Genomic DNA, 23,797 nt, shown 5'->3' with positions numbered 1-23,797 from the left:
GTATTACAGAGAATCACATTGAGATAATTAAAATAAAACAGACTAGAAGAATAAATAAAAAGCACACTGGCAAAAAGCATTTAATCACCAGACTAATTAATATTGGTATTACCTTGTACTTGAATTAGAATAGTCTCCTTTTTGGTTCCAGATCCATTGGTAGCTTCTACAGTGTATAGGCCACGATGTGTGCGGTCAGCATCTCGGACAAACAGAGTGCTGGATCCAGGAACAGTAATAATGTCCATCATCTTTTTGGTTATCTCCACATCATCTTTGAACCAGACAACTTTCGGAACTGGGCGTCCAGTGACGGTCACTTTGACCCGGATGTTATCTCCTGCCTTTACTGTCAAACCCTCAAAATACTCAGGGCCAAACTCAATATTTGGAGCAGCTGATTGAAGAAAATTAATGTTAGTTTTTAATGTGCAGCAGTAAAAAATAGTACGTTGTTTTTTGAATATTAATCTAAAAACTGTTGTGCATACATTAGACCTATTAGTTTTAGTGTAATATATTTAGAATTTTTGCAACTCACCATTTTCACTTCGTACAGCAATAAAACCAGAAGAGTTGGATGGGGGACTGACAATGCCTATTGCATTTCTAGCAATGACTCTGAACTCGTAGCGCTCATTTGTTGTCAACCCGGTGACAGTGTACTGACAGTCGTGTACTTCAGTCAGATTGGCCTTGAACCAGCGACCATGTCCTTGACGTTTCTCAATGCTGTAGCTTGTTATCTTGCTACCGCCATCACGTTTAGGGGCATCCCATTTTAGTGTTACTGAGTCACTGGTTACATCGATGTAATCAGGTTGGCCAGGTGGGTCTAAAAGACATTGCATTTAGATTAGATTTAATAAGCTATCATGCTAAATACATAATTCCAACAAAATATTTTTGCATTATCTTCACAAAGACTTACCAACAGGACTCACAGCCATTGTTGGCTTGCTTTCGTCACTCATTCGGCTAAAGCCAGCGTCATTTTGAGCATAGACTCTAAAAGAGTACTCAAGACCTTCTATGAGTTCCAAAATCCTGTAATCCATTTCTTTTATAAGGACAGTGTTCACTTTTTGCCACATGATGCTATTCTTTTCTTTTTTCTCCACATGGTATCCCTGGATGGGAGTTCCACCATCATAGATTGGTTTTTCCCACTGGATTGTCATGCCATCATTAGTAACATTGTAAACAACTGGTTTTCCTGGAGGTCCTGGAGGCCTGAATTGGTGCTTGGCAATAACCATTTGTGAGATTAGAGGCTCACTCACACCATATCGGTTTTCAGCACACACTCTGAACTGGTATTGGACACCCTTGATCAAATTGGGGACTCTAAACTGAGTACCCTCAACATGGGAGGAAGCCATCTTCCAGTTAGACTGTGAGGTGTCACGTTTCTCCACTGTGTAACAAGTAATGTCTCCACCACCATTATCATGAGGCTCATCCCAGGAGATCATGATATTGTCAGCTCTGATTTCATCCAAGCGAATGGGACCAACTGGCTTTGATGGTGGACCAAGAGTAACAACAAAGACGTGGAAGGATTTCCTGTTGATCTTGTTGTCAAGACTCAGGGTGTATTTACCTTCATTCTCCTTCTTTACATTCTTAATCATTAGAGTGGCTTTGTTTTCAGTTGTCTTAAATCGAACTTGGTCACTTTCCTTCAGAGGCAGGCTGTCCTTTAACCACTGCACAGCAGGTCTGGGCTTGCCTCTGTATGGCAACTCAATATGAACATTATGACCCAAACGCACACTGAGGCTACCACCTGCGTATTCTCTGAGGTCTGCCTCAGGAGTGATGATGTATTCAATGACCTTGATAGGGCCATGCTCAACAAAATCACCCTGCCCCTTCTCATTTCTGGCTGCAACTCTGAAGAACACCTCAGAGTGCTCCTTAAGATTCTTGACCTCAAATTCACATTGTCTGCTGACTCCTCCCATTGACCACTCATCACCCTTAAGCTTTTTCTCAATGACATAGTCAGAGATGATGCTGCCTCCATCGTAATCAGGCTTTAGCCACTGTAGTGTCACAGAGGTCTTAGATGAATCTTTCATAGAAATTTCTTTGACTGGTCCTGGAGTTTCTGTAGCCTTGACAGGTTCCTGAGTTTCACATGGATCACCAATACCATTCTCATTTTCTGCTAAGACACGGAAGAAGAAAGTTGTCTTTTCTGAGAGATCTTCAATAGTGTATGTAGTATTTGTACATTTGTTTGTCACTGCGGAGTATGATCTCTTAGAGGAGTCCCTCTTCTCAACAATGTAGTTTGTGATCTCAGCACCACCATCAAGGAGTGGAGGGTCCCAGCAGAGGGTGACTTTTCCACGGGTAACATCCTTCATAACCAAGTTTCTGCACTGAGCTGGGGTATCCTGTACCTTCACAGACAGAGATAGTGTTTTTGGTTGTCCAACGCCATTCTCTATCTTGACTGTGTACTTTCCAGTGTCAAGTCTGGTCACTTCACGCATGATGAGCACAGTTGTCGTGTCTGAGTGATGGAACTCATATTTGGGATTGCGATCTATGCATTCTTCTCCTTTGCTCCAGGAAGCAGTGGGAGCAGGTCTGCCCTTCAATGGAACAGACAACTCCACATCTTTACCAGCCTTGACAATATAGTGAGTTCTCATGGCAACATCTGAGTCAATCTGTGCTTCCTCTGTGAAGGGCATACAAATTTACAGTGTTACACAGATTGACAAAAAACAAACAAAAAAGGTAAGCAATTTTAAATATATTTTTTACATTACCCAGGATATCTTTGGCCTGCACAGGCTCAGTCATCTCTAAAGGTTCTCCACGGCCAGCACAGTTCACAGCAGAGACTCTGAAGAAGTAGTTCGTATCTGGTTTTAGATCGTGAACTGTGTACTCTGTAGTCTTAACCTCACCCTTAGAAGTAACCATGGCCCAGTCTTTCTCTCCTTCAACAAGCTTCTCCACCATATAGCTGGTAACTTCGCTACCTCCATCCCATTCAGGCTTAGACCAACCCAGGGTGATGGATGTCTTTGTTGAGTCCACAACTTTTAGCTTGCAAGGCTCATCTGGTGGATCTGTGAAATTAAAATCATTAGTAGGGGGAGTAGCTTAAGTGTGATTTGTTTTTAAAGTTATTTTTCACATACCAACTGGGTCAGCAGCCTTATAATAGTCTGATACATCAGAGAATGGTCCCTCCCCAGCTTTGTTAATGGCACAGACACGATATTGATACTCATTTCCTTCTGTCAGGTGGTACACCATCTGTTTGGTGTCAGTAATGGGATCTTTATACACTCTGATCCAGCGTAAGCTCTTCTTATCCCGTCTCTCTAGATAGTAGCCAGTCACAGGGCTACCACCATCCACTCCGGGTTTGTCCCATTCTACTAGCATCGTGGTCTTGGTGGTCGTGTTTACTTCCGGAGTATGAGGTTGGCCAGGAGTTACTTTAGAAAAAGACAAAATTAAATATTAAGGCAGATGAAATGAAAATGACAGCCAATAATGAAATAAATGTGAGAATAAACAGATGAAAAAATATGATATTTAGTAATGACTAATGAGGAAAGGATTAACTTTATTGTAATTGAACAAAAAACTTACCAAAGGCATTCTTAGCGATGACAGGTTCAGACTCGAGTGTCTCTCCAACTCCAAATTTGTTAACTCCCATCACTCTGAAAACATACTCATTTCCATGCACCAACTTTCCGACTGTGATGTGTGTATTCTCATGTCTATCTGAAACAGTTGACCAGACCACTCTGCTGGTTTCACGCTTCTCAACAACATAGTGGGTAACTTTGGAACCTCCCTGGTCAGACTCTGGAACTGGTTCCCAGCTGAAGATTATCCGGTCTGCTGTTATGGAGTTGAAATTGATAAGGCCAGAGGGGGGTCCAGGTTTGTCTAAAAAGAGAGTCAAAAGACACATGATCATCAACTGTATATCCCTGTATCAACCTCTGACAAACTGGATGATTCATAAAATAAGGAGATCTCAGCAGACATTTAAGTGCACAACATACCAAGGATTTCAATCCTGATTGCAGCAGAAGCTGATCCCAAAACATTTTTGATCTTAATCTCATATGAGCCTGTGTCAAAGCGAGTTGCATCCTTAATCAGAACAGCGGAAGAGTCTGTTGTGCTTTCAACAGACACAGTAGAAGAGGATACCAGCTCCTTTCCATCCTTGAGCCACACAATAGTTGGCAGAGGCTTGGCAATAATTCCTACTCTCAGTTTTACTGAAGCCCCAGCTTTATACTGGACCACATCCAGATACTCAGGAGGAAGATCAATAGCTGGGGCACCTGTAAGGAAAAATAATTGTAAATATCAACCACAGTTATCAACGAAACATAAATATGCAAAAATGAATCCATAGCCTACCACATGCATCAACACAGGTGACGGGGCCAGCAATAAGAGAAGGGTTGCTGACAGATCCAACAGCATTCTTAGCATAAACTCTGAACTCGTAAGATTCATCTTGAGTGAGTCCATATGCAGTGAAGCCCAATTCAATGATGTTTGTAAAGTTGGCCTTTACCCATCTGCCATTAGAAGCTTCCCTTCTCTCCACACTGTAGCCAGTTATCTTGCTGCCTCCATCAAATGCTGGTCTCTGCCAAGTCAGGCTGACAGAGTTCTTTGTGACTTCTGTGACACGAACATTTGCTGGGGGGTCTACAACATCAATGTGAAAAACATCCAAGTCAAAGGAAAAAAATGGATACATTAAAAGTAGCTTTGGATACTAATACTAATACTAATGTGTATTAGAAATCTGCCAACATTTCATATAAAATTATGTATATGTTGAACATGTCTAATAAGGGTAAAATTGAACTATGAAATTAAAGACTTACCACAGGCATCAATCGCAAGCACCTCTTCAGATGTCTTGCTCATCTTTCCGATACCAGCAGCATTTTCAGCTGCTACCTTGAATTCATAGATGAGGCCTGGACAGATATTGGTAACTCGCCACTGGTTTCCTGGTATTGCTGTTTTATTAACCTTCTGCCAGATGATGCTGCTTCTCTCTTTCATTTGAAGGTGATACCCAACTACAGGGCTTCCGCCATCACTGACTGGCTCATTCCAGCACACTGTCAAACTCTCTCTGGAAACAAAGCTAACCCATGGGGTGGATGGAGGACCCGGGATTACTGTAAGACACCAACATTTTGTTAAAGCAGTTAAGAAAAATAATGAGTTATTAAACCAGATAAAAAATCTTTATCAAATTGACTCAATAACTTACTGTAAGGTAGTTGGATCATGACTGGTTTAGTGTCAATGTGGCTGCTTAGACCATAGCGATTCTCAGCCTTGATTCTGAACTGATACTCCTCTCCCTTGGTTAGCTTAGTCACCTTGATAGCACTTCTGGCGATGTTAGTTGACACCTCTACCCAAGCGGGAGTACTTGTTTCACGTTTCATAACAACATAGTTGGTAACAGGACTTCCACCATCATATTCTGGAGGATCCCACTTTAGACATACTGTGGTCTCTCCAACCTCTCCAATCTGAACTGGACCAACTGGAGGTCCAGGTTTATCCAGTACAATGAAAATAAGAGAAATCTTGGTTGTTCCCCCTGCATTTGAGGCAGTGACTTCATATTTTCCAGCATCACTTGAAATGCTTTCATTTAGAGTTATAAGTAGGCTATCAGGAGTCACTTCTGTTAGAAGTCTCTTGGACCCTTTGATGACAACATTGTTTTTGGATATTGTCACCTTTGGCATGGGTTTGCCAGTAAGAGGAATCTCAAAAGTCAGGTCAGATCCTGCTTTTACATATACTGTATTCTTGGGGTAGTTCTTTAAGTCAAACTCTGGAGCCTCTGTTAGAAAAAAAACAGTACAAGACTATGAAGAATGATAAAATATACCTTAAAATTAATACACACTTAACTGATTAAACACCAAACTTTTAATATGTCTAAAATCATAAAATTTACTAAAACAAAAAACAAGTTATGTTTTTGGAAATTTTAAAGTAAATAAAGACAATTTACCCTGTATCTCCTTGACAATAACTGGAACAATCATTTCCTTAGGTTCACTGAGTCCAGCATGGTTTTCAGCACGAACTCTGAAGAAGTACTCAGCCCCTTCTCTCAGGCTCTTAATGGTATGAGTCAAGGTCCTCACAGTTGCACATTTCACCCACTTGGTCTGACCCTTCTCCACAGCATCAATGAGGTAACCAGTGACCCTGCTTCCACCGTCATATTCTGGTCTTGTCCAGGCAAGTGTAACACTGTCTTTAGTGACATTTGCAACTCCAAGTTTCAGTGGTGGACTTGGTACTTCTGCAAAAAACAATAAGACATTTGTGTTTATATTAGGATCGGTATGAAAAAATTGTACAATCATCATTGATTATTCAGTCTTAGTATACCTGTAATCTTTGTTCCTCCCTTCGCCTCTTGAGGTACACCCACTCCATTCTCATTTTCCGCCATAATTCTGAAGTAATAGACAGCACCCTCCTGCAAGTCTTCCACCTTATAAGTCAAAGTGTGACAATTGCTTGTCACTGACACCCAGGCCTTCTTACTTGCCTCACGTTTTTCAACATGGTAGGCCTTTACTGCATCTCCACCATCATTTTCTGGAGCCTCCCACATCAGTGTTGCAGAATCCCTAGTCACAGATGAAACTTTGACATTGATTGGAGGTCCAGGAGAGTCAAGCACCTTCACTACCATGGGCAAAGTTGCTTTACCCAATGGTGATTCAATTGTGACACAGTACTCTCCAGAGTCATTCCTGGTTGACTTCTCAATAGTCAGTGACGTGCTGGATTCTGTTGCTTCAATGGTTCCTCTTACTGTTAGATCAACACCTTCTTTGCTCCATTGAACTGTTGGTGCTGGTTTTCCCTTGAATGGTGCACTAAGAGTGAATGACGTACCATGTTTTACAATGAGAACCTTGCGCATCTCCATAGCAGCATCAAATGATGGCTCTGCTGTTCTGTCTGCTGCTGCACCTGGATCTGAGTATGGGCTACGCACACTGCTGCCCACTTTATTTATTGCCTTTACACAGAATTCATACTCTACATCTGTCTTTAATCCAGTGACTGTGAACTCCAAGCTTTTGGTAAGAGGTATTGCCTCAACCCATCTGGCTAGTTCTTCAGGTGACTCAGGTACTTCTTCCTCCTCATATTCCTCTTCATCCTCAATGTCTGGCTCTGGTTTGCGAATAAATTCTCTGTATTCTACACTATATCCTAAGATGGGAGCACCACCATCATTTGCTGGTGGCCTCCAGAGGATAGACACAGTGTCTTTAGTGGAATTTATCATTTTTGGTTTGGTTGGACGACAAGGAACAATCAGGGGATCTAGTGCTCTGAATGTTGCAGATGGTTCACTGGCAGGACTCAGGCCAGCTGCATTTTCAGCATAGACTTTGAAGTCATACTCACAACCCTTGCGAAGTTTTGTCACCACCATGGTAACATCTTTAACTAGATCTCTGTTCACCCGGATCCAGCGCATGCCTGTCTTCTCACGACGTTCAATTACATATCCAGGAATGGGACTACCTCCATCATTGGCCGGCTTACACCAGGTAAGGGTCATAGAATCTCCAGTTATATCAGTGACATCAACACCTGCAGGAGCAGTTGGAATTGTGTATGGATCTGTAATTTTTATAACTTCACTCTCCAGAGCCTCTCCAACGCCATGCTTGTTAACAGCTAGAACTCTAAAGAGATATTCATTACCCTTAAGCAGACCTGTCACTTTAAAGTAGGTCTTTGTGACATCGCCTTTTACCAATGTCCATGCCAAACGACTGGTCTCACGCTTCTCAACAACATAGTGTGTGATTTTAGCACCACCAGTTTCTTGAGAAGGACCCCATGACAGAGTGCAGGCCTCAGCTGTAAGACCAGTGATCTGGAGAGGGCCTGCAGGGGGCCCTGGTTTATCAATTATCACACAATTAATTGGCATAGTGACTGTTCCCCCAATATTCTGGAGAGTTAGCATATACTGTCCAGAATCTCTTTTGACACAGTCCTTTACAACAACACAAGTGCTTGTATCTGTTGAAATAATCTGAATTCTGGCTCTCAGCTCAATCTCTTTGCCATCCTTTGTCCAGCAGATGACAGGGGCAGGACGTCCAGCAAAGTCAGCATTAATCTTCAGCGTTTCTCCTGCTTTCACAAACACAGATTCTCTAAACTTGACATCCATCATGATGCGTGGTGGATCTACATCATCCTTGACAGTAACTGGGCCTGTATTGAATGATGGGATACTGAACTGTCCAGCAGCATTCTTTGCAATGACACGGAAATCATACTGGCTGTTCTCTGTAAGGCCGGTAGCATCATAATACGTCTCTGGAACATTGGTAAAGTTGCACCTGGTCCATCTACCCTCAGGAAGGTCTCTCCGCTCAATAATGTAGCCAGAAACCTTGGATCCGCCATCATACTCTGGTTTATCCCAAGATAATGAGACAGATGTTCTTGTAATAGCAGTAACCACAGGTGTGCCTGGAGGATCACATGGATCTCTTGCTGCAACAGGTTCACAGGCCTTGCTGCATTTACCAATGCCAGCAATATTTTCTGCATAGGCACGGTATTCATAGAGCATTCCCTCTTCAATACCAGTGACTTTGTATTCTGTGTCTTTGATCATTCCTCTGTTCATCTTTGTCCAAAGAATGCTAGAACGCTCTTTCCTTTCTAAATGATAGCCCAGAACAGGACTACCACCATCACTGACTGGCTCATTCCAAGTCACCAACATGTATGACTTAGTAGCCAGTTTGACAATAGGCGTTGATGGAGGTCCAGGTTGTTTGAAGTTATATTGAGCAGTAATTCCTGGGGAATCAAGGAAACTACTCTTTCCATAACGGTTAACTGCATATATGCGGAATTGGTACTCTGCTCCATGTGTAAGGCGGCCAGCTTTGAAAGATGTTCTGGCAACATTACTTGCCACTATTTGCCACTCCTGTGTGTTTGTATCTCTCTTCTCCACAATATAGTTGCTGATAGAGCAGCCACCATCATATTCTGGTGGGGACCAAGACAGTGTAATGCTGTCTGAAGTCACAGCATCCACCTTAATTCCTTTAGGTGGACCAGGTTTGTCCAGGACAACAACTCCAATACTAGCTGATACTGTTCCAGCAGTGTTAGCCAAGGTGATCTCATACTTGCCAACATGTTCTCTGTTAGCTCCTTTAATAACAATTTTAGATGACGTTGCTGTATTTATGATTGTTATTGATGATGTTTGTTTCAAAGGAAGGCTATCCTTCTTCCATGATACAACAGGTTTTGGTCTGCCTCTCACAGGCACTTCAAGAGTGAGATCATCCCCAACCTTGACGCTATATGTTGTAAACAGTAGATTTATGGATGGTTCTATTGCAACATCTTTGGCCACCACTGGCAATCCAAGATCTTTTGGCTCACTCTTTCCCTTCTCATTTATTGCAAGAACTCTGAAGAGATATGCTTCATTGGGATTCAGATTAGGAACTGTTGCTTCTGGTACTTTGACTGTACATGCTGTGCCCCACTTGTCACCACTCTTAGGTTTGAATTCTACATTGTAGCACATTATTTTGCTGCCACCATCATGAGTAGGCTTCTCCCAGGCCAGTGATGCACTGGTTTTTGTTACATCCACAAGAGTTACCTTGTTTGGTGGTTGAGGCACCTCAGACACTTTGGTTTCTTTAGTTTCAACTGCCTGTCCCTGACCATATGCATTGACAGCACACACTCTGAAATAGAATATTCCACCTTCAGGGAGGTCTTCAATTTTGAATGAGCTGGCAGTACAATTGCTTGTGATAGTAGTATAGGCCTTTCTCACAGATTCCCTTTTCTCTACAATATAGTTTGTAATTTTTGCACCACCATCATTGAGTGGTGTGTCCCAGGCAAGAGTTACTGAATCTTTCTTGAGCTCCTTAACAGTGAAGTTTTGTGGTGCACTTGGTGTGTCCAAAATTCTGACTGAAATAACTGCAGATTTTGTACCACTGCTGTTCTCCAGTGTTAAAGAATATTTCCCACTGTCAAAGCGGTTAACATTGTCGATGACAAGCATGGTGTATGAACTAGTAGTGTCAATTGCAGCATGCTCTGTTAAAGTGCTCTCAAGTTTCTCCCATTTCACAGAAGGTTCAGGTCTCCCTCTAATAGGGACAAACAAGCGCAGAGTTCCTCCAGCCCGCACAGACACCACCTTTCTGAGGTCGGCATCCAACTCCATCTCTGGTGGATCTGCTCTGTCAGAAGTTAGTACTGTGCCGTGGAAATTAGCTGCTTCCCCAACTCCTTCTGAGTTAATGGCACAGACACGGAACTGATACTCTCCACCATCCTTCAGGTCTGTGATAGTGAGTTTAGTGACCTGAATACCTGTTGGTGGAGTACACATGGTCCATTCTTTTTCAACTGGTGCTTGTACTGCTGGCGCTACTTCTGCTTCCTCAGTTAATTCAGGCTGTGGTGTATACTCCCTCATTTCAACAATGTATCCCTTGATGTAGGCTCCACCGTCAAAGTCAGGTTTACCCCACGAGAGGGACACAGAAGACTTTTTGTAGTCTGTCACCTTAGGGTGGCGTGGAGGTCCAGGTGGTGTTGTAGCGTCACATGCTCTATAGAAAAGGGATAATTCACTGAGGTCTCCTATTCCAGTCTCATTTTCAGCAGCAACACGGAACTCATAAAAGTGGTCTGGCATAAGACCTGTGACCTTGAAGTTTGTTTCCGTCAACTTTTGCCTGTTGCATTTTGTCCACCTCACACTATCTTTGTCACGCTTTTCAAGATGGTAAGCTTGGATGTCAACTCCACCTGTGTTTTCTGGAGCTGTCCAAGACAGAACCATGGAGTCCCTTGTGATTTGACTTGCTTCAGGAGTTCCAGGAGCACTTGGTGGCTTGTAAGGATTACGTGCAATAATAGGTTCACTCTGAAGGTGATCACCAGCCCCATATTTGTTCACAGCCCTGACTCTGAAAATGTACTCATTTCCTGGAAGCAAATTTTTTACTTTATGGTACAGGCTTTTTACATCTGGTGCAACTACAGTCCAAGACAATCTGCTGGTCTCTCTCTTCTCTAAAACATAATGACTGATGCTAGCTCCACCATCCAGAGCTGGTTCAGACCAGGTAAGGATGCACCTGTCAGCCATGATTTCAGACACTTTAATGGGACCGATTGGTGGACCTGGTTTGTCAAGGACTTTAACAGTGATGGGGAAGGTTTTTGTACCACCAATATTTTTGAGAACAAGGTCATAGTGGCCACTATCTAGTTTGGTAACATCCTTTATGGTCATAGCTGCACATTTGTGTGTAGTTTTAACTTCAATGCGCAAGGCTTTCTCCATTTCTTTGCCCTCTTTAAGCCACCCAACCTCAGGTTGTGGAGTTCCATAAATGTCTGCATCGAAAAGCAAACTCTCCCCTGCACAAACAACAATTATATCCTTGTATTTGGGGTCCATTGAGGCCCTTGGTGCTTCAATGTCATCTGCGGCAGTGATAGGTCCAGAGCTGTCTGATGGCCCACTGAAGACTCCGGCAGCATTTCTTGCAATAACTCTAAATTCATACTGCTCACTCTCTGTCAGACCAGTCACTGTGTACTCTGTCTCAATTATGTTAGTAAAGTTGGATCTTACCCAGCGACCATCAGGGGAGGAGAGGTCTTTTCTTTCTACAATGTATCCATTTATTTTACTACCACCATCATACTGAGGTTTGGTCCACTGAATTTTAATTAGATTTTTAGTAATATATACAGCTTCTGGAGCACCAGGAGGATCACATGGGTCACGAGCAACAAAGGACTCAGATACTTTACTGCATCGGCCAACGGCAACAATATTTTCAGCATAAACTCTGAATTCATAACCAATGCCTTCCTCAAGATTGCAGATCTTGAATTGAGTATCTGTAATTCGAGTTTTGTTTAGTTTGTTCCAGAGGATGCTGCTTCTCTCTTTACTTTCAAGGTGGTAACCAATAACTGCACTCCCACCATCACTGACTGGCTCATTCCATTCAATGATCATCATGTCCTTAGTTGCATATTTAACATATGGTGTACCAGGAGGCCCAGGTGGTTTGTAAGGATACTGCACTACAATGGTCTTGGAGTCTAGAGATGCACTTTTTCCATATCTGTTTTCTGCTATAATTCTAAACTGATATTCTGCTCCAGTTTTCAGTTTTGTCACCTTAAAAGCTGTTCTAGCCAACTGTGTAACAACTGGCTGCCATGTTGTGGTTGTGGTATCTCTCTTTTCTACTATGTAGTTCTTAACTTGACAACCACCAGTGTATGCTGGGGGCTCCCAAGATAGATGGACAAAAGTGTTGCTTACTTCCACCACTTTAATTGGACCTTTCGGTGGGCCAGGCTTGTCGAGGATAATAATAGTCACATCTTCTGTGATGGTACTGACAGTGCTTGTTGCAGTAATAGAATATTTGCCAAAGTCTTCCTTACATGCCTCAGTAATCTGAATTCCAGTTGTTAATGGAGTGTTAAAAACATTAACTCTAGAGGTCACCTTTAAAGCCTGACCATCCTTTGCCCAGCTGATTTTAGGTTTGGGCCTTCCAAGTACAGGGAATTCCAGTTTAAGATCTTTTCCAGCTAACACATTGTAAGTATTAAATTGCAACTTGATGCTTGGTTCTATGGTCATATCATTTGCAATCACTGGTGCAGCAAGTGCCTTTGGCTCACTCTTTCCTTTCTCATTGTAAGCAATGATCCGGAATAAGTATTCTGAGCCTGCTGTCAGGCCTGTAACAGTTCCTTCACAAGTCTTTGGGTTTCCTGCAACTCCCCACTTGTCTGTGCCCTTAGGTTGCATCTCAATCAGGTAACCACCAATCCTACTGCCACCGTCATGCTCAGGTTTCTCCCAGGCCAGTGTGGCACTTGTTTTTGTGACATCTGTAAGAAACACTTTTCCAACAGGCAGGGGCACTTCAGAGGCTTTTGAAGCAGTTTTTGTCTCTACACACAGACCAATTCCATAATCATTCTCAGCCATGACTCTGAAGTAGTACATAGCTCCTTCAATTAAATTGTCAACTTTAAATGTGGTCTTGGTGCATTTTGTGGACACATTTGCATATGCCTTCCTTGTTGATTCACGCTTATCAATGACATAGTTCTTAATTTTCGAACCTCCATCAATTGCTGGTGCATCCCATACAAGTGTAACAGAATCCTTTTTGATATCTTTAACCACAAGGTTCTGTGGAGCCCCAGGTGTGTCCAGGACTTTTACTGAAACAAACTCAGAGACTGAGCCACTGCTGTTTGTCAAGGTTAGAGTGTATTTTCCTGAGTCATGTCTGTCTGAACTGTCAATAGAGAGCTGTGTGAAGTTCACAGCTTTTTCAACCACAGCTTTTTCAGAAAGGTCTCCATCATCCTTTGTCCATTTAATCTCAGGTGTTGGCCTGCCCTTGAAAGGAACATAGATTCTAACAGATCCACCAGCTTTTACAGTGATGCCTTTTCTCAGCTCGGAGTCAAGATGAATTTGTGGTGGATCCATCCTTTCCTCTGGCTTCGCCGTTCCAGAAAGAACAACTGGTTCACCAACTCCCATTTTGTTCAAAGCACACACTTGAATTTTGTATTCCTGGCCCTCAGTAAGTTTAGGAATTTCATATTTGTTGACACGCAGACCAGTAGGGGGTGTAACCATCTTCCATTCTTCCTCTTCAGCCTTGCATACTTCAACAATGTATCCTTGGATGGTACTACCACCATCAGACAGAGGCTTTCCCCAAGAAACTGCGATGGAGGATTTTGTAGAGTCAATTACATTGACATATGCTGGGGCACCAGGTTTGTACTTGGGGTCAGATGCCTTGTAGTATGAACTAGGAAGGCTTGGTTCTCCTGGACCAACAATATTCTCAGCAGATACTCTGAACTCATACTCATGACCTGTGGTTAGGCCTGTAACTCTATATGATAAATCAGTTATTTTTTGTCTGTTACATCTGGTCCACTTGATTCCAGCCCTGTCCTTCTTTTCAACTATATAACTGATAATCTCGGTACCACCATCAGTCTCAGGGGCAGACCAAGTTATTGTCATGCCTTCATGGGTAATGTTGAATATGTCTTCAATGTGAGGTGAACCAGGTGGAACAAAAGGATTCTTCATAGTAACTGCAGCAGACTCCAGTGCCTCACTGACTCCATGGCTGTTAACTGCCATTACACGGAACATATACTCATTGCCCTCCAGTAATTTAGTAACTTTGTAGCATGTGGTGTTACAGGTACTAGAAACAACAGTCCAAGCTAGGCGACTTGTCTCTCTCCTCTCAATGATGTAATGTGTAATAGGACTACCTCCATCATGTAGTGGGGCCCGCCATGCCAGTGTGCATCTATCCTCAGCTACTCCAGTGACATGGAGAGGCCCTTCACATGGACTAGGTCTATCCATTACCAAAACCTTAAATGCAACAGTTTCACTGCCAGCCTCATTTGTCAGCAGAAGTGTGTAAATTCCACCATCAACTCTAACACAGTCCTTAACAATGATCATTGCATGATTTTCTGTGTTTTTGATCTCTAGTCTGATTGTATTCTCAACTGGCTTTTCATCCTTGAACCACTGGACTGAAGGGAGTGGCTTGCCATGGACATCTGCATCCAACCGGAATGTCTCTCCAGCATTTATGATGACAGTCTTGGTAAAAGCAGGGTCAATTGAGTATTTAGGAGACTCAACCTTGTCACTTGCTGTTATAGGTCCACTGTTGTATGACGGCTTGCTGACTGTCCCAACTGAATTTTTCGCAAAGACTCTAAAGTCATATTGTGCATTTTCTGTGAGACCAGAAACAGTAAACTGAGTCTCAATCACATTCGTGAAGTTTGCCCTTACCCACCTGCCTTCCGGCAGATCACGTTTTTCTATAATGTAGCCAGTAATATTACTGCCTCCATCATATTCTGGTTTAGTCCACTGAATGACAATTGTATCCTTGGTCACATGGACAGCTTCTGGTGTGCCAGGGGGATCACATTGGTCACGGGCAACACAACCCTCTGAAATCTTACTGCTTCTTCCAATGCCAACAATATTTTCAGCATAGACCCTGTATTCATATTCTATACCCTCCTCCAATGGATGACTCTTGAAACTAGTCCCATGAATAAGTGTCTTATTGATCTTGACCCAGAGAATACTATTCCTCTCCTTTCTTTCAAGATGGTATCCAAGAACAGGACTTCCTCCATCTATTATAGGTTCATGCCACTCAACAATTTGGTGGTCTCTGGAGAGAGAAGTAATAAAGGGAGTGCCTGGTGGGCCTGGCTCTCTGTAAGGATATTGAGCCACTACAGCTGATGAATCTAGACCTTGACTTTTTCCATAGCGATTCTGGGCAATGATCCTAAACTGGTACTCAGCTCCCGTCTTTAGTCTAGTGACCTTGATGGTTGTTCTAGCACAGTTGGTGGTCACATTCTCCCATGTTGTTGAGGTAGTATCTCTTTTTTGTACAATGTAGTTTGAGATCTGACACCCACCAATATGTTTTGGTGGGTTCCATGAAATTGTGACACTCTGTGTTGTGATTTCATCAAATTTCACTGGACCAGATGGAGGTCCAGGTTTGTCCAGAACAATAATTTCAATTGCACTTTCCTTCTTTCCTGCTGAGTTAGTGGCAGTTATAGTATACATACCAATATCGTCACTTGCTGCCTCCTTAATGCTTAGAGTTGTATGTGTAGTTGTATTGTGAATATTTACTCTGGTCGTAAACTTCAATGGGGCTCCATCCTTCGCCCATGCAATAGTTGGCTTTGGGCGACCAAAGATGGGAATATCAACATTCATGTCTTTGCCAACATGAACACTGTAGCTGCTGAATGCAGGCCGGATATCTGGCTCAAAGACCAGATCCTTGGTCATCACTGGACCAGCAAGGGCTTTTGGGTCACTCTTTCCTTTGTCATTGATTGCAGTAACTCTAAACAGATATTCCTGTCCTGGATTCAGATTGGACACTGTAGTCTCCATAGTCTTAAATGTATTTACACCAGACCATTTGTCCTGGCCCTTCAACTGTACCTCAAGCAGATATTGTTGAACTCTGCTTCCACCATCATATTCTGGTCTCTCCCATGCCAGAGAGATGCTTGTTTTTGTCTGATCTGTAACAATCAAAGTTTTTGGAGACTGAGGCACTTCTGAAACCTTAAGAGGGTCTACTGTTGATGCAGGCAAGCCAACGCCAAAAGTATTTTCAGCTAGGACTCTGAAATAGTAACTACAGCCTTCTTGAAGGGGTTCAATCTTACATGAAAGAGCATGACAGTTTGTCACAACAGCAGCATAGGTTTTACGTGTGCTTTCTCTCTTTTCAATAATGTAGTTCTTAATATTGGATCCACCATCTAAAAGAGGTGGTTCCCACGCCAGTGTCACTGACTGATTTGTAATTTCTTTCACTTTAAGAGCAACCGGGGCGCTGGGTGTATCTAGAACCCGGACAACAACAAATGCAGACTTGGTACCACTGGAGTTCTGAGCAGTAACTGTATATTTTCCACTGTCATTTCTGCTCATTTTATCAATTACAAGGGATGTATAACTGCTGGTTATTTCAACTTGAGCAGTTTCTTTGAGAGTCTCTTCATCTTTGTCCCACTTAATGGTAGGACTGGGTCTTCCTTTAATGGGGATAAACAATCTAAGGGAAGTACCAGCTTTGATAGACACAATCTTTCTAAGTTCTGGGTCAATGTCAAGGTCTGGTTCCTCTGTCCTGTCCTGCACAACCACAGCTCCAGAGAGATCAGCATGCTCACCAACTCCTACCTTGTTGATAGCACAAACTCTAAACTTGTATGTTTGGTTTTCCTTCAGATTTCCAACTTCAAATTTAGTTGTCTTCACACCTGTTGGGGGTGTGCATATGATCCAATTCTCAGCAGGTGCATCTGTGGCAGAGGCTGATGCATCTGGTGCTTCAGGTTGCACCACTGGTTCTGTGGCAATGCAACACTCAACGATATACGCCTGAATCTCACAGCCTCCATCACATACAGGCTTCCCCCATGACAAAAATGCTGATGATTTTGTTGTGTCAGTGACCTTAGGATTTTGTGGTGGGCCAGGTCGGAAGATGGGATCAAGAGCTTTGTAGAAAACGGTTGAGGTGCTTGGCTCCCCAACACCCACAGCATTTTCAGCAGCAACTCTAAATTCATAAATATGGCTTTCCAGTAATCCAGTTGCTTTAAAGGTCAGATCTGTAACTGTTTGTCTATTGCATCTTGTCCATCTCACTCCTTCTTTGTCATGTTTCTCAATTATGTATCCAGTAATGGGACTACCGCCATCTTCAGAAGGAGCCTCCCAGCTGAGCACCATTGAATCCTTTTTAACATTGGAAACTTCTACATTCTTTGGCGCTCCAGGTAGGACATATGGATCTTTAATTAGAACAGGAGCAGACTCAAGTGGTGCACCCACTCCAAACTGGTTGACTGCATGAACTCTGAAGATATATTCATCTCCTTCAAGAAGTTTATTTACTTTGAGACAAACATTCTTTACTTTTGGATCAACAACAGTCCAGACAAGCCGACTTGTCTCTCTTCTCTCAACAATATAGTGAGATATTTTGCTGCCACCATCCTGAAGTGGTGGTTTCCATGCAAGAGAGCAATGATCTTTGGCGATGCCTGTAACAACAAGAGGTCCTTGTGGTTCTCCAGGTTTATCAAGGACAACAACATTGATTTGTGTAGCCTTTTCTCCTCCAGGATTTTTCAGCAACAGTGTGTATTGTCCTCCGTCTGAAAGTTTAGATTCCTTTACAGATATGTAAGCTTTAGTGGGTGTGTTCTTAATTTCTCTATGAATTGTATTGCCAAGCTCCTGTTCTCCCTTCAGCCAGTGAATGGAGGGCAGTGGTTTGCCATGAACATCAGCATCAATTTTGAAGTTGTCTCCAGCATTAACCACAAGAGCCTGTGTATATTGAGGGTCAATGCTGATGCGTGGTGGTTCAATCTCATCCCTGGCAGTTATAGGGCCAGTGCTGTATGAGGGTAAACTGAAAACACCAGCAGCATTTCTGGCAATAACCCGAAACTCATATTGGTTATCTTGCACAAGTCCAGTTGCAACATATTCTGTCTCAATCACATTTGTGAAATTGGCCTTCAACCAACGACCCTCAGGAAGTTCCTTCTTTTCAACAATGTAACCAGTTACCTTTGCACCACCATCATATTCAGGCTTGGTCCAAACAATTGTTATGGAGTCTTTTGTGATCTTTGTTGCTTCTGGAGTGCCAGGAGGATCACAAGGATCTCTTGCAATATGCCCTTCAGACACTTTACTTGCTTTGCCTATTCCTACAATGTTTTCTGCATAAACTCTGTATGCATACTCCATTCCTGGTTCTAGACCTGTCGTTTTAAATGTTTGGTCAGTAATGAGAGACTTGTTTAGTTTGACCCATAAGATGCTATTTCTCTCTTTACGTTCAAGATGATAGCCTAAGATAGTACTTCCACCATCATTCACAGGCTCATTCCAGGCTACAACCATGCTGTCCATAGAACAGGCTGCAATGTTTGGTGTTCCTGGTGGTCCTGGAAGCTTGTATGGGTACTGAGCAACAATACATTCTGAGGAAAGAGCTGGGCCTTTTCCATATCTGTTTTCAGCCACAATCCTAAACTGATATTCAGAGTCAGTCTTCAGTCTGCCTGCCTTAATTTTTGTTCTTGCTAGATTGTGAGTTACAACCATCCAGTTCGTTGTGGATGTGTCCCTTTTCTCCACGACATAGTTTTTAATGGTACATCCACCATCATATTCAGGTGGATTCCAGGAGATTGTTATACTATCAGAAGTAACCTCCTCTACCTTAACTGGCCCTCTGGGCTGGCCAGGTTTGTCTAGAACAACAACACCAATATTTACTGTTGTCTCTCCAGCTGTATTGCCAAGAGTAATAGTGTACTGGCCAACGTCATCTTTAGCTGCCTCTTTAATGTTGAGGTCCAGCACTGTGTCTGATGCATTAAAGTTGACCCTGGTAGTTCTTTTCAGAGGCTGACCATCTTTTACCCAGTTAACAGCTGCTTTTGGACGTGCCACATATGGAACCTCCACTGTCAAGTCTTCTCCTGCCAACACACTAAATGTATTGAACAACATTTTAGCAACTGGAGCAATGATGAGATCTTTGACTATCACAGGGACGCCAATTTGACGAGGATCACTAGTTCCTTTCTCATTCTTTGCTGCTACACGGAACATATACTCCTCCCCTGCATTTAGTCCACTTATAGTAGCTTCTGTGTCTTTCACAATCGTAGCTTGGGTCCACTTATCCACACCCTTAGGCTGAATCTCAACAACATAACAGCCTACTCTGCTGCCACCATCATGTTCTGGTTTTTCCCATGATAGAGTTACACTGTTTTTGGTGACATCTTTAAGAGTGATTTTGCCAGGTGGTTGTGGTTTCTCAGACACTTTAACTGATTCAGGTGTTTCGATCGGCAAGCCAATGCCATATTCATTTTCAGCTAAAACCCTAAAATAATAATTGCAGCCTTCTAGAAGTTGGTCAACTGTAAAGGAAGTATTATGGCAATTGGCTTTAACTGTGGCATATGCTTTCCGTGTTGACTCACGCTTTTCAACTATATAATTCTTAATTTTGACTCCTCCATCGTTCATTGGTGGATCCCATGTTAATGTGACAGCTTCGTTTGTGACAGAGGTCATTTTTAGATTTTGTGGCGCACTTGGTGTATCAAGGACCCTTACCTGAACTGTCACAGTTTTGGAACCAGAGCTGTTTTCAATGGTGAGGTTATATTTTCCACTGTCAAATCTGTTTACATTTTCAATTACAAGTGATGTGTATGATGACGTGCTGTCAATGGTTGCTCTCTCCATAGGCTCACCATCACCTTTAGACCACTTAGCCTGAGGAGCTGGTCTGCCTCTTATTGGAACAAACAGTCGGAGTGTGCAGCAAGCTCTTAGACTGACCACTTTGCGGAGCTCAGCATCCACGTCCATCTCAGGAGGAAGGAGTCTGTCCTCAGCTTTTGGATTTCCAGGAATAAATGCTGCTTCTCCAACTCCTTCGCTATTCATGGCGGAAATACTAATCTTATACTCCTGGTTTTCTTTAAGATTAGTGAGGGTAAATGAAGTTGCGAGAAGACCTTCCTTAGGAGTAACAATGGTCCATTCCTCCTCTTCTTCTTTTTCACATGGGATGCATGTCTCAACAATGTAACCAGTGATTTCAGAGCCACCACTATATACAGGTTTGTTCCACGCAACAGTAATTGAAGATTTGGTCGTGTCCAGGATTCTGGGGTTACATGGAGCTCCTGGCTTGTACAGTCCATCAGTGGCTCTATAAAATAGACTGGGTACACTTGGTACGCTCACTCCAGCAGCATTCTCAGCAAATATTCTAAATTCATATTCATGTCCGGTAGTAAGCCCTGTTGCTTTGAACTGTAGGTCCTTAACTTTTCTTATATTGCATTTAACCCATCGAAGGCCAGCTCTGTCTTTCCTTTCAATACTGTAGTTGGTGATGGGAGTTCCACCATCACTCTTAGGTGCTTGCCACATGACAACCATCGAATCTTTAGTAATAGCTGTCACCTCTGGGTTTTCTGGGGGGTCAGGTCTCACATACGGGTTGTCTGCAATAGTGGGTTCTGATTCAAGAGATTCTCCAAGACCATATTTGTTCACAGCCATTACTCTGAATATATATTCATTTCCTTTGAGTAGCTTAGTCACTTTGTGCTGTGTAACTTGCAAATCTGAAATTACATTGGTCCAAACCAGTCGACTTGATTCGCGTTTCTCAACTACATATCCTTCGATTTTGGCACCACCATCATCTGCTGGTGGAGCCCATGTAAGTACACAGTTGTCAGCAGTTACATCAGACACTTTCAGAGGGCCAATTGGTGGTCCAGGTCTGTCAAGCACTTTTACGTTAAAGACATGTTTCGCAAATCCACCAACGTTTGTAGCAGTCAAAACAAATTCACCTCCATCTGATCTAACAGAGTCCTTGTTAGTCAGAATAGTTGTCAGTTCGGTAAACCTAACCTCCAGTTTCATTGTGTTCTCAACCTCCTTTCCATCCTTTGTCCAAGCCATAGATGGGATTGGCTGACCAGCAATATCAGCTTCAAGCTTAAAAGACTCTCCTGCTTTCAAAAGAACTGTGTCCTTAAAGATGGCATCAACCATAATACGCGGCTCAATTATGTTATCTTTACAGGTAATTGGGTCAGATGGTTCGGATGGTATGCTCACAGCTCCTGCTGAGTTTCTGGCTATGATACGGAACTCATATGAGATGTCCTGAGTGAGTCCACTGACAGTGAATGCCGTTTCAATAATGTTGGTAAAGTTAGCTCTCATCCAACGACCAGCAGGCAATTCTCTTTTTTCTACTGTGTAACCAGTGATCTTAAAGCCGCCATCATAGGCAGGCTTTGTCCACTGAACTGTGATGGCGTTCTTGTTAACAAAAATTGGCACAGGCTGACCAGGTGGATCCACAGGGTCCAAGGCTAGTATTGGCTCTGAAGCTTTACTGGGTTTACCAATTCCAGCCATGTTTTCAGCCATGACACGGAATTCATAGGCAACTCCGTCTTCAAGTCCTGTTGACTTAAAAACATTGCCTTTCACAAGACTATTGCTGATCCTATGCCATATAATGCCACTTCTCTCCTTCCTCTCAACATGATAACCAATAACTTCATTTCCACCATCAGAGACAGGTTCATTCCAGCCAATTGTTATTGAGTCTTTGGTGAACGCAACTACACTTGGAGTTCCTGGTGGCCCAGGTACTTTGAATGGATAGGCAGCAACCACTGACTCTGAGGTGATGGGAGGTCCAACACCATATCTATTTTTAGCTTTTATTCTAAACTGGTACTCTGATCCAGTGGTTAGTCGAATAGCTTTAAATACTGTGCGAATAACAGTGCATGAGAGTTCAGTCCATGTTTGGGAAGTGGTGTCTCTGATTTCAACCACATAGTTATTAATTGGAATACCTCCATCATTCTCAGGAGCATCCCAAGAAAAGATACAATAGGTGCGTGATATTTCCACAATCTTCACTGGTCCTTTTGGTGGCCCAGGTATATCATGCACTTTGACGATTATGTTCTCAGTCACAGATCCAACAATGTTCTTGGCGGTCATGGTGTAAACACCACTGTCAGCTCTAGTGCATTCACTGATGCTGATAATAACAGTAGCTGCAGTAGTTTCTACATTGACTCTTTGTGTGAGTTTTAGGGCTGCTCCATCCTTCTGCCATGAAATTGTTGGTCTAGGACGCCCCATAACTGGAATTTCAACCTTAATGTCATCCCCTGCTTTGGCAATAACAGTCTTCTGACATACACCACGCAAGTCAAATTCAGGAAGTGAGGTAGAGTCTTTGACAATAATGGGCTTGCTCTCACGTGGAGCACTTCTGCCAGATTGATTGACAGCCATGACATGGAAAATATATTCCTCATTCTCATTAAGGTTCTTCACTGTGAAGTCCAAGGTCTTCACTGTTGTAACATGTGCCCACTGGTCTGTTCCCTTCTTCTTGGCTTCTAGGACATATCCTGAAATTCTGCTTCCACCATCATGTTTTGGTTTGGTCCATGCCAGGCTCACAGAATTCTTTGTGATGTCAGTGGGAATAATGCTTTCCGGAGGCGTAGGTGCTTGAGATGCACGGATTGGATCAGTAGTTTCAACTGCCTCTCCAATGCCAAACTCATTCTCAGCAGACACTCTGAAGTAGTACTCACAGCCTTCCCCCAAGTCATCAATTGTGACTGATGTTGTGGGGCACTTTGTAATTGCAGTAGCAAAAGCCTTGCGTGTTGATTCTCTTTTCTCAATTATGTAATTTGTGATTTTGGCTCCTCCGTCAATTAAAGGACTATCCCACTGAAGTGTAATACTTTCTTTGTCTATCTTTACCGGCTTGAGGTTAAGAGGAGGTCCAGGTGAATCCAAAACTCTCACATAAATGTCAGCACTTTTCTTTCCAGCAGAGTTTTCAAGCGTAATCTCATATTTACCAGCATCAATCCTTGAACTTTCAGGAATAAGTAGCATTGTGAAAGATTCAGTGCTATCAATGACTGCACGTGGAACAGGGCCACCGTCTTTACTCCAAGTGACTTTGGGAGTAGGACGACCTTTGATTGGCACAAACAGACGGATGGAACAACCAGCTCTAACAACAAGGGTTCTCCTCAGCTCAATATCCAACTCTAAATCAGGCTCAGCAGCATGTTCTACAATCTGAACCAATTCCTGCGTTTCACCAGGTTCACCAGCTCCTTTGGCATTTACAGCACTAATCCTGAAATGGTACTTGGCACCGGTTTCCAAGCCAGGGACAACAAACTCTGTGATTCTGAGTGGTGATGAAGGGGTATCCTTAATCCATTCTTCTGTTCCCTCTTTTCGGTGCTCAATTACATATCCAGTGACTTCAAGCCCACCATTATCCAAAGGTTTCCCCCAGTTCAGAGTAGCAGTAGTTTTGGTTGTGTCTGTTACTCTTGGATTGACAGGAGGTCCTGGAACATCTGGCAGAAAGACAAATGTTACAATTTAACAAAAAAATAATCAAGAACTACA

The 23,797-nt window shown here is 42.8% G+C and overlaps 1 protein-coding gene across 25 annotated transcripts in view; it reads right to left on the bottom strand.

Annotated features, from left to right (window-relative positions):
• LOC103461768 (titin-like) overlaps positions 1-23,797 on the bottom strand; it is a 154,451-nt gene that overhangs the window by 20,345 nt on the left and 110,309 nt on the right. For all 25 annotated transcript variants that reach the window (XM_081604603.1, XM_081604606.1, XM_081604608.1 and 22 more), the window contains 12 exons: positions 6,442-23,745; positions 6,056-6,352; positions 5,294-5,881; positions 4,896-5,198; positions 4,417-4,713; positions 4,050-4,337; positions 3,625-3,930; positions 3,165-3,467; positions 2,787-3,092; positions 932-2,695; positions 542-835; positions 113-397 (listed from right to left, as the gene is read on the bottom strand). In XM_081604603.1, the coding sequence (XP_081460729.1) occupies positions 113-397; positions 542-835; positions 932-2,695; positions 2,787-3,092; positions 3,165-3,467; positions 3,625-3,930; positions 4,050-4,337; positions 4,417-4,713; positions 4,896-5,198; positions 5,294-5,881; positions 6,056-6,352; positions 6,442-23,745 (22,335 nt within the window). The remainder of the gene's footprint in view (positions 1-112; positions 398-541; positions 836-931; positions 2,696-2,786; positions 3,093-3,164; positions 3,468-3,624; positions 3,931-4,049; positions 4,338-4,416; positions 4,714-4,895; positions 5,199-5,293; positions 5,882-6,055; positions 6,353-6,441; positions 23,746-23,797) is intronic.

Source organism: Poecilia reticulata, chromosome 2, assembly GCF_904066995.2.
Source record: "Poecilia reticulata chromosome 2, P_reticulata-male-v2, whole genome shotgun sequence".
NCBI lineage: Eukaryota > Metazoa > Chordata > Actinopteri > Cyprinodontiformes > Poeciliidae > Poecilia > Poecilia reticulata.
Note: the sequence above shows the minus strand (reverse complement) of the source record. Positions and strands in the feature narration are given on the sequence as shown.